Raw genomic sequence first — 14,162 nt, forward strand, 5'->3', positions numbered from 1 at the left:
TAGCTCTATTCCAATGTTAAGTGACCTTCCAGGAGAGGCAGAGAGTGGCACTAATTATACTGTGGCCCACGGCACTAGGTAAACAAATGTCTTCTTGTCAGTAAGCATCTACACACGATTGCCACTCACATTATTACACACATTAACTATCATCATTGCTGGCATGTGCACGAGGTGACACGGTTGGAAAAACATTGAACAGAATGATAAAACTTGATAAATGATAAACACTAGAAAATGTGAACGTCAAATGCTATTGAAATATGTCAAAACGATGAGCTCCCTGAACTGAATCCAACAGAGAGATAAAAATATTTAAAATAAAGATTTTTATTTTCCTTTAAAGACAAATTTTGACTTTCATATATTTTTTCCACTGAACTACTCGGACTTGGTTATTGAGGTAAATCTTCACAGTATCTGAATCTTAAATTCAAATCTGACATGTTTAGTGAAAACCTAAATTGGTTTGCTGCCATGTTCTACTGTTCAGGGCATTACTGTCTCATTGTACTAGAAGTATCTAGTGATCTATGATGCGAAACAACCTATGGGACATAAGTCAAATCTCTTTTCTCTCTTTTCTTTCTTATATCCGATATTGATGACTACAAAATGAGGTAAACCCGCTTCCTGTTCAAATCTGTAAGCAAGGCGAAGATGACAAATTGCAAAGCAAGTTGGAAGAAAAACCAGCCAACCTTGAGGACTAAAATCATTGATGAACAAGAAGACACATTTTATGATGATGTCTTACCCATAGAATTAGGAATTTGAATTCTTATAATAGTAATTTAACAGGATATCTATGGTCTTACCTAGCTATCTATATGTAAAGTATGTATTGTGGTATTTGGTCTCCATTTTTGCCTTTCCTATTTGGCTTTCCTGTGATAAGCTCGATTTCCATCCAGTTGGCAATAGATTATGTGAATATTCTAAATTCAAAAGGCACTCGCACATCTAAGCAATCTTTTTTGCAGGTGCATGGTAACAGTTGAACAAGATGAAGGAAAAAGGAAACCGCACACTGCTCTTGATAGTATCACTGATCTTTAATAAGCTTTTTTTTTTTTCTGATAAATTCCCATGTACCGAATAAAAAATACAAGTTAAATGGGTTTCCATCTCATTTTCAAGTCTCACGAAAAAACATTTATGTTGCATTTTATACCAGAAGTGTCCACTCCGGTATTGGCACGTATGGCCTAGCCAACAGCTCGCAAACCCAGAAACAGATAAATGTCTTCTATTCACAATAAAATGATGTGTGGTGAAAGTCGTCATAAGGATGATGACTGAGAGCAACGTGAGGGGAAAGAGAGGCTTTCCTCTATTTCATTTTTAAACGTAAACCTTCATCTAACTTTTTCTCGTCTCTCTACAGATGATTCGAGGAAGATCGGTTCAATCTTGGTAATGCGAACAACTTGTAAACAATACAAGCATCATTTTTTCGAACCTTTCAGTTGAACTTTAACTTAAGCAATCCAAAGTCTATCCTTTTATCGAACTTCTAATCTATACATCTCGCATGGGACAAAATATGGTTAGAGGAAAACCTATTTGTAGTATTATAGGTCAGAGGTTGTCAGACTGATGCGATATCTAGAGTGAGTTTAAAAAGATAACTTTTTCCTTCATTTCCAAGAGGTTGTGAACCTTTTGACTGTGATTCGTGTTAAATAGCGAGGTCAAGAAAAACAAAATGGCCTTAGTTGTGATGCAGTGAGGCATTGTAGGCCAACAATACCAGGCTTATGTCATATGAGATGTTTCCTTGAGTCTGGACTATGTAGACTATCATACTACTACTGTGGAGCCATAACTCTATCAATGCTCACCGACTGATCCACCCAAGGGCCTAACTTGTGCAGCCAGGTCCAGTGTGTGTGTGTGTGTGTGTGTGTTTTGCCTCCCAGGCCCAAGAAGCAGGCAAAGATGGTGGAGTACTAACTAAAGGTCAATATTTGGAGACGTTTTACTAACTAGAAATGAACGTAAGAGGGATGGAGGATTGGTTGGGTCGTTTTTTTGAATTACGCGTCGAGTCTTGGGGTGAGTGTGACACTGACCTTCTTGAGTTTGTCGATCTGTTTGTTGCGTACGTTGGTGTTGTCGATAGACAGCACATCAACTGACTCCTCTTTCTCTAGACGGTACTTATTCACCCCAACAATCACCTCCGAACCTGGGGGACACAACCAGAGGGACACACAGTCAGAGAGGGGGTAGAGGCAAACACATACTCGCTCATACGCACACACACACACACTCACACCCCTCCTAGTCTGTTTGCTGCTGGTTCAGAGAAGCGATATAAGACATCGCAATTCGTTTTTCTCTCAGACAGCTTTCAGTATTCACTTCACGATGACCAGCTAATACCATATACCTCTTTGAAAATATAGGGACTAGAAAGCAGGGAAATAGAAAGTAACCCATCCATCCCTACTGTGTTCAATGGCTGCGGTGGGCCCCACCTCCTCTATTCTACCTCTCTTCCCCTCCTCCCTCTACCTCTCCCCCCTCTCAGCATGCATCAAAGCAGTAGCGTTCGGCCGGGTCTCCTTGCGTGCTAACCAGGCCGACACCTGCCATGTTCACAAGACAAACCCCAGTGGCCCTGCGAGCCCCCACTATGTTCACAGGACCCGACCCCTGGGCAGGCATCTGATAAGGACAGCCTTGGGTCCGCAATCAGATCAAAGGCTTAGATGGAGAGGTCGGAGCTCAGACACACACACACACGGCCTGTCTGTTATTTTCCCCTGGCCAGTGTTCGCTAGGCCAATGATGAATGTATGATCCTGACTAGAGCTGTGGAAATAGACCGCTGAGATGGTAAATGCTACGTATATTCCGGCAGACTTCCAGGACTTGTCTCTTTTAAAGAGCAGCTATGAAATATGGAGTGTGTCTGTTCTGCCTGAGTGGAGGACTGATGCTTCCAGCATACCCACTGAATTACATATGGGGCATTTTAGGAGGGGAGGTGAGATGATGGAGGGAAGAAGGATGTAAGAAAGAGGAGGGAATAAAAAGAGGAGGGAATAAAAAGAGGAGGGCGGGTGGGTGGGAAAAGAGAACAGAAGGGGGGACAGGGAGGTGGGAAGATGGGAGAAGGACAGGGGTGCATGTGTGCCCGCACTGCACGTGTGTGTTCTGCTGCAGTACCTGAGTCGATGCGAGCCTGTCTGCGAGCAGCACACTCCTCGATGCGTAGTTTAGGAATGCCTTCAGCCACAGCTCTGGCCATGCCTCCCATCTCTTCGATCTCATTGATAAACTACAGGAGAGGGGATAAAATACATTGATAGACATCTAATGCATTTAAACATGAACACAATCAATACAAACAACCATTAAATATATTGTAAAGTGTGTGTGACCCCCTGACCCATAACCTGTCCCTGACCTCTAACCCCTCACCTTTAGGGCAGTGTTGTAGACATCGTCGGTCAGCGCCTCCATCATGTGTGACCCGCCCCAGGGGTCGGCGACCTTGGGTATCCCAGACTCCTCTTGGATGATTATCTGTGTGTTGCGTGCGATGCGGGCGCTCTTCACCGTTGGTAGACCCAAAGCCTCGTCAAAAGAGTTGGTGTGTAGAGACTGGGTCCCCCCGAACACCGCAGCCATCGCCTCGATCACAGTACGCACCACGTTGTTATACGGGTCCTGGAGAAAACAGAATACACAATACAGAACATATGAAGGTCATAATAGATTGAATTAGACTAGACCAGTTGGTGTAAAGTGACTGTGTAGGACAGGAAGTTACCTCTTTTAGGACAGATGATGCAAGTATCAGATAACAGCTGAGTTCATCGCTTATTAGAGGAGATAAGACTAGGGAGATAAGACTAGATCAGGTGTTGTAAAGAGACTAGGTTCACCCCATTTACATGACTTGGCCTCGATCAAATAACGTTATTATGCGTTTCGTCCGCCCACCTGTTCAGTGAGGGACCAGCCTGAGGTCTGACAGTGGGTCCTGAGGAGCAGAGACTTGGGCAGCTTGGGTTGGAACTTCTCCTTAATGAGCGTGGCCCACAGCCTCCTGCCTGCCCTCAGCTTGGCAATCTCCATGTAGAAGTTCATACCGATACCCCAGAAGAATGACAACCTAGAGGAGAGAGGGAGGGGTATAGAGTGATATATACAAGCACCCGAGTATCAAACGTTTGAAGAAAATGTTATTTGGTTTTACTTAACACTATGTATTCCGAGTATGCATGTCCTTTGTTGGAAAGCACATTCCCTAGGAGATTTCAAAGTATACCATTCTATAGACATGAGATACAGGTAACTAGCAAAATATAGGAAACACCAACATAGTCTCCTATTAGGACATTGGGTCACCAGAACAGCTTCAATGGGCCTTGGCATAGATTCTACAAGTGTCTGGAACTCTATTGGAGAAATGCGACACCTTTCTTCCACGAGAAATTCCATCATTTGGTGTTTCGTTGATGGAAAACACTGTCTCAGGCGCCGCTCCAGAATCTCCCACAAGGGTTCACTTGGGTTGAGATCTGGCTGCTGAGACACGCACAGCCTTTACCCCATATGCTCCTCCGAGACCCCTCTTTCAACGTCACGGAGATCTCTTCTTCTAGCCATGGTAGCCTAAATAATGGGCAACTTAACATTTTTATACATGACCCTAAGCATGATGGGATGTTAATTACTTAATTAACACAGGAACCACACCTGTGTGGAGGCACCTGCTTCCAATATACTTTGTATCCCTCATTCATTCAAGTGTTTCCTTTATTTTGTCAGTTACCTGTCTGCTATTATCCACACGTTCATATTGATGCTCCAGAGAAATTACTAGGAGAACAGGTTTCCCACGTAGGGTGTTTACAGACAAAACACAAAGATGTAATAAATCAATAAGTATGGTTAAAACTCCCAAAAGTAATGAATAGACAGCTAAAGTATAGAGCAGAGTGTTGTGACAGCAGAGATCTCAGCTGAGAACAATTATAAGTTACAGCAATTCATTTAACGCAAGCAATATCGGTCTATCGATTTTCACAGACCCTAATGCTATGCACATGCCATATATCAATACCGCTCAGGGGGAACCCGTCAATCAATAACACTGCAGGGTGTGTGTGTGTGTACATGCATGGACTAACTACAGTCACCTACCTCTGTGATTATCTACGTGACTGACAGTAAGGTGACTTGAGAAATTGTGACAAAAAGGATCTGCATTATTGTAGATGTCAAAATGAGCGACTAAATGAACAATGGACTAAACGTAGGCTGGCTAAAACTCACGGCTAAATGAAAGGACGGTCAACTCACAGCAACTTTAAAATACTTCCTTCGAACAACCACACGTCAATCAGCAGTCTGTCATTCACCCTAGGGAGTCATTTAGAGTGTGTGTCCTCTGACCTCGCTGCAAATCACATGGCTCTGCATCAAAAAACATGACGTGAACCAGTAAGCCAGAGAGGACAGTCTGTGAATAACTGTCTAGTGGAGAGGAGACCTCTGTCTGTCTGACAGGACATTCACTGCTCTGAGACACTGGGAATGACACAGGGAAAATCACAAAGAGAACCTCTCCAGAAACAACCCATGGCCACTAACTCTGAGGCACTGCATCACACAGGAATGAGGCGCCTGGGACAACACACATTGTATGATCTCACTCTGTGTGTGTGCACACACCTGGGGGCAAACTCATCTATAGTGAGGCCAGCTTTCAGCCCAGTGCGGCAGTACTCCAGGCCGTTGGCGATGGTGTAGGCCACCTCCAAGATGGCGTCCGCCCCGGCCTCCTGGAGATGGTAACCACTGATGGAGATGGAGTTGAACTTGGGCATGTGCTACCGGAGGAAACAACCAGTCATTCAACCAATCAATCAATCAATCATAACAATAATCAATCAATCCTGATGGGGAAACAGTGTGAATTCAGTCACGGACCTCCTGTGTTTGAGGTACGTGCCTGTATCTTCAGTTAGATGTTACTTCCGTGGAAGAAAAAAAAGAGGACTTTTACTGTATTTGCAAGGCAGCGAGTTACAGAGGACGCTTTTTTTACCCTGTTTGTAGATTTAAGGTCCTTACCTTGGACGTGTAGGCGAAGATATCAGCGATGGCGTGCATGGAAGGTTCCGGGGGGAAGATATAGGTGTTCCGCACCATGAACTCCTTCAGGATGTCATTCTGGATAGTTCCTGTCAGCTTCTCCTTGGGTACCCCCTGCTCCTCCCCCGTCACGATGAACATGGCCAGCACCGGGATCACCGCTCCGTTCATCGTCATAGAAACCGACATCTTCTCCAGCGGGATGCCGTCGAACAGCATCTTGGTGTCCTCCACGGTATCTATGGCGACCCCCGCCATTCCGACATCACCGTGGACACGGGGGTTGTCGGAGTCATACCCGCGGTGAGTCGGGAGGTCGAAGGCCACCGAGAGACCCTGTTGACCCGCTGTAGAACGAGAGAGCGAGAGGGGAAGTGAGCGAGAGAGAGAGAAGTTACACGTATTACAATGGCAGAGGTAACAAAAAATAAGCAGATAAAAACATGTACTTAAATGTTGTTTTATTAACCTATAAAGTAGAGAAAGAACCCTTGCCTGATTACACCTGACAGAGGCCATTTCCAGACAGACCACAATCACAAGATTTACAAGTGCCACTCAGCCTCCAACAACCTGGGTTCACTTCAATATTCTATCATAAAACCCCAGTTGGTCACACCAGCAGTGAGTATTGTGCAGTACCTTTAATGTTGTCCCGGTAGAACTTGTTGCTCTCCTCCACGGTGCTGAAGCCAGCATACTGCCTGATGGTCCAGGGCCTGAACGTGTACATGGTGGGGTAGGGCCCCCTAGTGTAAGGGAAGACCCCCGGCAGTTCATCTGGCTTCGTTGCAGAGTCTGCTTTAGTGTAGACGGGTTTGATGTTGAGGCCCTCCGGCGTGCGCCAGATCAGGTCTTCTGGGTTCTTCCCTTTCAGTTGTTTTTTGGCCAGGCTGGCCCACTCCGGGTGCAGATCCACTTCATCCTGACAGGGCGTTGCGGTACGAAACTGTCGGAAGTGTGTCTGTGAGCGTGTGTTGATGAATCCGTGTGAGGAGCAGGGAGCTCCTAGAAGTTGGCGTGCAGCCAGAGCTGCACATGTCCTCTGTGCGGTCAGCATGATGGGCCTGGATCAGGAGACACAGGAGGAGAGGAATGAAAAACAGAGGGACAAGAATGAGACATAATGAAATCACTCTGGTTTCATTTGTTGAGCATTGGTAATTTCCATGTAAAAGTACCCATGAGCACCAACATTGGGTGTCAAATGAAAGCTAACTCTATATTTTCCTGAAAGTAAGTCATATTTACATTTTTCAACCATTTTCCATTAACAAAACGACCAATAAGCGAAGGCTTTGGTTTCTTGTCAAACAGATAGAAAATGGATCTTAAAAAACATCTACCAGAAAAAGTCTTAAAAGGTATTAGAAATTCATCAAAACACAATAATGTAGAAATATTTAGTTTAGGATAGTTTTTTCTGCCTTCTGTAAGTTCTGTTACCAAAAAAAACACATCTTTAAAATGTTTTCTAATTTCTCTCCCTCATGAGTTCACATAAGTAATAAGTAAAGGTAGACCTATCAACTAGTTATTGTACGTTTTTAATGATATACATTTGTTTATGAATTATTAAGTGATTAAAATGTGAAATTCTGTTACCAAATCTGTAAAATTATTTCAGAAAAATTTCAGCATACGCCCCAATAGAGAGAGGATGATGGAGGGTGGTGTGTGTGTTATGTATAGAGGGAATGAGACGAGAGAAAAGAGATATTGAAGACATGCAGAATGAATATAATATGATTCTGCATAGTGACAATGACGTATGACTGGGTCCCCTGTGGACAAGTACATGAAGGAGATTACAGAGCCTCACACTCTCACACACACACACAGGCTTGTGATGCGTTATATGTGAACAGTCCTAAGAGGATAGTGTAGTCATAGTGAGGGTTCTTGGATGAGTAACTATGGAGCCAGACTGGCTGGCCAGTAATGGGCTCTAATGTAGACTGGGGCATCTACAGTGCATTCGGAAAGTATTCTGAACCCTTGACTTTTTCCACATTTTGTTACGTTAAAAACCTTATTCTAAAATGGATTAAATTGTTTTTTCCCTCTCATCAATCTACACACAATACTCAATAATGACAAAGCAAAAAAAGTTTATTTATTCTTAATTTATTACAAATAAAAAACTGAAATACCCCATTTACATAAGTATTCAGACCTCAGTACTTTGTTGAAGCACCTTCGACAGCGATTACAGCATTGAGTCTTCTTGGGTATGATGCTACAAGCTTGGCACAGCTACATTTGGGGAGTTTCTCCCATTCCTCTCTGCAGATCCTCTCAAGCACTGTCAGGTTGTACGGGCAGCATCGATGCACAGCTATTTTAAAGTCACTCCAGAGATGTTCGATCGGGTTCAAGATCGGACTCTGGCTGGGCCACTCAAGGACATTTAGAGACTTGAACTCCTGCGTTGTCTTGGCTGTGTGCTTAGGGTCATTATCCTGTTGGAAGGTAAACCTTCGCCCCAGTCTGAGGTCCTGAGCGCTCTGGAGCAGGTTTTCATCAAGGAGCTCTCTGTACTTTGCTCTGTTCATTTTTGCCTCAATCCTGACTAGTCTCCCAGTACCTGCCACTGAAAAACATCCCCAGAGCATGATGTTGCCACCACCATGCTTCACCGTAGTGATGGTGCCAGGTTTCCTCCAGATGTGACGCTTGGCATTCAGACCAGAGTATCTTGTTTCTCATGGTTCGATAGTCCTTTAGGTGCCTTTTGGCAAACTCCAAGCGGGCTGTCATGTGCCTTTTACTGAGGAGTGGCTTCTGTCTGGCCACTCTACCATAAAGACCTGATTGATGGATTGCTGCAGAGATGGTTGTCCTTCTGAAAATTTCTCCCATCTCCACAGAGGAACTCTAGAGCTCTGTCAGAGTGACCGGGTTCTTGGTCACCTCCCTGACCAAGGCCCTTCTCCCCCGATTGCTCAATTTGGCCAGGCGGCCAAATCTAAGAAGAGTCTTGGTGGTTCTAAACTTCTTCCATTTAAGAATGATGGAAGCCACTGTGTTCTTGGGGACCTTCAAAGCTGCAGAAATGTTTTGTCTCAGAGCTCTACGGATAATTCCTTCGACCTCATGGCTTGGTTTTTGCTCTGACATGCAGTTTCAACTGTGGGACCTTATATAGACAGGTATGTGACTTTCCAAATCATGTCCAATCAATTTAATTTACCACAGGTGTATGTATGTATTTATTAGACTTAATTATGATGCTGTAGCATAATAAACCAATGTGAGCCAGAGTATGTGAGCCAGAGTATGTGAGCGGAGCAGAGTATATGAGTGGAGCAGTGTATGTGAGTGGAGCAGTGTGAGAAGTGGAGCGTGCCCAATTTGACTGGTGCGTGGAGTGAGTTTCCCAAAGGCTGGAGCGTCGATCTTCTCGCCCGTTCCAATTTTGCTCCAGTAGCGCTCACTTCACAAGCTCAGGGCATGCCCGGCCCAGCATGCATTTGTAGTCTACTTGTGCGCTCTATAGCCCCTTGCTTTAGCTACTGTCATCTAGTATGCAAAATATTTTCATAATGAAACTGATAAAACACACAGGTGAAAAGTCAAGGTAACTTACAAAGATGAGGAGGACCAAGAGAGGGAGTGAAGTGATGTACTAAACTAAAGAATCATTGTGGAACCTGAAAAGACAGGTATCCGAAAGCATGATGATGTAGGCCTACTTACTACGTGAACGAGGTGGGTATCTAGCTAAGTGTGTCATTGTAGAAAAGTATTTTTAACCCCAAAAAATGTATCTCTAGTTCGTTCATTTTCGTTCTATTATCTCTATACAATAGGCCATAATTGATTTTGGCCCAATAGGCTTGGAATATGACCTCTTTCAATGAGCTTTCCGCTTCGATAGGGTTATTTTAACTAAAATATTTTAGGCCTACCTACAAGCAAAAAAACAACACATCCCTGCCCAGCCTGGCACGCTCCCCTCCTAAACTCTGGTGTGAGCCAACATCACATGACCATTGGACTATGGTAATGGTAATTGCAAAGTAACAGTGAAGTTCATAGGAGTTTATATTTTTGAGAAATTAAGGCATAGATACATTTTCAATTATTTTCCATCTTAAGAATTAGGCATAAATAACAGATGGAAAAGGGATCTTACAAAACATCTACCAGAAAAAGTCTCAAAATGTATTAGAAATACATCAAAAATAATGTTGAAGTAAAGACCCCTGCCAACTAATATCAACACTTATATTTCGTTTTGGAGAAATTATTTGCCTAAATTTAAGAATCATTCCGTTACCAAAAACCCACATATCCACGATATTTTCTACTTTCTCTCCCTCATGAGGAGGGAGGATAATGAAAGTTCACACAAGTAACAAGTAAACGTAGACCTACCAATTAGTTTGTGTTTTAATTATATAAATGTTTGTTTATGAGTTGCCAAATTGATAACAGAATAACCAAAAAATGTGTAACAGAATTACTGCAATTGAATTGGCTTCAAAGGAAATCTTAGTTGGGTCACCTGCTAGCGTTCTCTCACCTGCTACTGTTCTCCCTCTCCCACCAAATCTCAACCAATCCTAGATGTTCGTTTCAAAAGTTTGTATAGCACAGTACAGCAGAGTACAGTAAAGAAAAGTAGAGTACGGTTCAGTACATTACAGTAGAATAGAGTACAGTAAAGAAAAGTAGAGTATAGTCCTGTACAGCAGAATAGAGTGGCGTACAGTTCAGTACAGTACACAGTAGAGCACACTAGAGTGGTGTACACTATAATGTACTGAACTACACTCTACTCTACTGAGCGCTACTGTGATGTACTTTGATGTCCAAACTTAGGAAACATAGACGTATATGATAGGATCAGATTTGGTTTAGTACAGACCAACAAACTTTGGTCTTGTTTGGTGGCGGAGCTCATTACAATAATAATAGTAGTAATAGCGAGTGTGTAGAATAATGTTGCATATTTCTACCTTTGTGTACCTATTTAGGATACATCATCATAAAAAGAGTGACATTATGCATTTCTGTGTCGTACAGTTCAGTGTCACATCATAGCTGACACCCATTCTTTCTGCAGACATCTTTGAATCTTAATTCGGAGCAGATATTTAAGAGTTTTTGGAAAAAGTGGTCACATAAAAAACAGAGGGAGATTATACAGAAATTCTGTTACCAAACACTGCATCTGCACAGTTCTTCCAGAAAATGTGTTTTTGTTAAAAAAATGTATTGTCAGTGTAAATAGATTTTCTAAAGTAGTCCTTGTGTATGGTTTGTTAAATCTTTGAAATCAATGGTTTTGGTTTGGTGTATATTTTAGGTGAAAAACCACATTGCTACGTTAACTCACTGTGTATCGTACACAGTGTTCTGTACACTTGACCTTATTTAGCCTACGCCCAACAAAAATATACTTTCCAGGTCACCTATGATATACAGTATGTATATATTTAATATTTCTGGTGATATATATATATCACACACACACACACACACACACACACACACACACACACCAACAGAAAGATGAATTTCTTCCCTTTCTAACAAAATCAAGCCAAAGATGTTACACAATCCATCTCTGCCACCTGCAGGAGTAATGGGGCTGATTCTAAAAAGTGCTTGGGGGGGGGGGGGGGGGGGGGGCTTTGGCTTAGAGCAGGTGGGGAGAACTGTCCAGTGGCGAAACTGCATTCTCTACCCGATTTATCAATGACATTAAAACACAATAGAGTTTATATAATGTTTCATAACAGACCTTTTTTTGATTTAGTGTCTGAAATTAACAAAACAGTGCCACGTTTGTATATAATGGTGCCACCGGAGTTCGCTACTACTCAGCGGTTCTCAAAGTGGGGTCCGCAACCAGATCCAAAAATAAAAACATTATTTATATTACTAACAACAACAGATTAAACACATTTTGGCCAAGGGCTCTGTGGAATAAGTTGTGTGTAATACCATACAATTTGATATTATTAATCTACAATTTGAGCCTGGGAGGCTCATAGGGATATTTGTATCTGCAATACTCCACCAATTATACATTTTTCAACTCAATACTTCTTGTATTCCCCCAAAATGTTTTGACTTCGTCAGTATGCATCGTGGGATTTTGTGAGTAGATATTGTCTACTAAATTGGTTGGTGATGTCATTGGAAACATATGTTTGACTACAAAACATAGAAACGTGCCACATATGTTGATGTTGGGTTGGTGCTGGAGAATTTTCCTTTAAGCTTTAAAACTCCTCATGGATAAATGTTTAGAATTGCAGGATATTAGCATTAAAGCTGCAACAACAAAAAATCTCTCTGCCCACATAACAAAATATGTAGAATTACAGGAAAATAAGGTTGTCACCAGTATTGCGATTCAACAATACTGATTTTCATGGCAAAAAGGAAAAGACAAAGCAGACTAAACTCTTATGTCCTTTAAAAAACCTGCTGTATGTAAAATAGTATGTGCTATAGCTGGTATCGTAACAACACTACAGGAAATTAACTTGAAAATGGTTCTCTCCTTTGCCAGAGACTTGGTTCGTCCGGCCATGCACTGCCTAAATCATAGTAAAACTCTTTGTATGCCATTTAAGCTCACTCGAGTTGTGTTCTGATTATGGGGGTCCCGGATTAATTTGTTGTCACAAAAGGGGTCCCCGGCCCCAAAAAGTTTGAGAACCCCTTACACAAGGAACAGAGGCTGTCACTGCTTTTGAGAATCATTACTGCTCAAAGTGATTGATTGTCTTTGTGGTCAATAAATTCACAATTTCATAACATGTACACTATTTATTGATAATGTCTTGTCAAATAATAAATACATAGGTAAACGCTGTACGATACACAGGTAATGCTTTACGATACGTCGCAACCCGGAACAAAATAAAGTTCGCGTCAGAAGGGGTTCCTTTTTCAGCTTTTCTAAAATATTATTTGGCCTTGACCATGTCAATCAATGCCTGAAAAGAATAGTATACAATTCCCCGGATGTTGATGCTAACATATTGGCCACATTCCTCTGCCCAGGCCAATGCTTTCTATACATCACTGGCGTTGCTGACGCCTGTCAGATCTTACAACGCCTACATAGGTATTTTACGTATCAGCTAACCACATCATATGTTATGGCAATCTGTCAGTCGATTACATAGTTGATGACAATGTACTGCATTGGTTAATGCAGGCCAACATCTGAGCAGGGGAATTCCACACATATTTATTGCCGTGTGCAAGACAACTCGGAAACGGACATTTCCGACTTGGAAAAACGTTGTTAGAATCGACCAATAGGAAACTCTAAATTTCCGAATTGTCTTGAAAACACATAACAATCTGTCAGTCGGTAACCATTAGCTGTAGGGGCATTCATTTAATTGCAACCCCGTTTGAACGCCAGGTTAAGCTATCGCCATATTCACGATGTACGATACGCAGTGGTACCATACGATAAACGTTTCTTGAGGAGCCAACTGCTACGGTCAATATCGCACAAACAAAACACGCAAGTCATTGCAGCAGCTAGTAGGACGACAGTAAGGTTCGCTGCATGTTGGTTACGCACCCGGTAGCAAGCTAGCTATAGCTACCTAGCTAGCTAGTAATGCCCTGGCATATATGCAAACAAATCATCACATCTTTGATGCATAGTTTATTTTAAACCAAAATGTAAAATGGGCTGCAAGACAGTCTGTCGCTAACATTATACAGAAGGGTAGTTTCTCACATTTCAGAAATGACAAATCATTTTTTAAGTATACATTCTGACCTTGTTTTGTTACGTTCTCAGTGGTGTTGCATTGCTGTAAAGGCGTATGTTTGTCCAGCCAATAATATTTCATAACATTAGTAATCGACCAATCATAAGTTAAACTCCGCCCTATGACACAGGACGTAAAAAAGAAGCAAAGATATTTGTTTAGTGATGAGATATCACTCCCGCTCTATATAAGTATTTGTCGAAAGTGTAAAGTATGTACTATCGCTATGTCGCCAGAAGATGACTCTGTTCCTTCGCAATTTTTTATCCTAGTTGGATTGAAACGTGT

The 14,162-nt window shown here is 42.3% G+C and overlaps 1 protein-coding gene across 1 annotated transcript in view; it reads right to left on the bottom strand.

The window, feature by feature from the left end:
- Positions 1-13,950, bottom strand: part of LOC120024065 (methylmalonyl-CoA mutase, mitochondrial-like) — a 48,715-nt gene extending 34,765 nt beyond the window's left edge. The window contains exons 1-8 of the mRNA XM_038968175.1: positions 13,883-13,950; positions 6,760-7,184; positions 6,097-6,464; positions 5,695-5,852; positions 3,958-4,129; positions 3,433-3,681; positions 3,178-3,289; positions 2,076-2,191 (exon numbers count right to left, since the gene is read on the bottom strand). Coding sequence (XP_038824103.1) covers positions 2,076-2,191; positions 3,178-3,289; positions 3,433-3,681; positions 3,958-4,129; positions 5,695-5,852; positions 6,097-6,464; positions 6,760-7,177 — 1,593 coding nt within the window. The 5' untranslated portion in view covers positions 7,178-7,184; positions 13,883-13,950. The remainder of the gene's footprint in view (positions 1-2,075; positions 2,192-3,177; positions 3,290-3,432; positions 3,682-3,957; positions 4,130-5,694; positions 5,853-6,096; positions 6,465-6,759; positions 7,185-13,882) is intronic.
- Positions 13,951-14,162: the final 212 nt, after the last annotated feature.

The sequence above is a fragment of the Salvelinus namaycush genome, chromosome 29 (assembly GCF_016432855.1).
Source record: "Salvelinus namaycush isolate Seneca chromosome 29, SaNama_1.0, whole genome shotgun sequence".
Classification (NCBI taxonomy): Eukaryota; Metazoa; Chordata; class Actinopteri; order Salmoniformes; family Salmonidae; genus Salvelinus; species Salvelinus namaycush.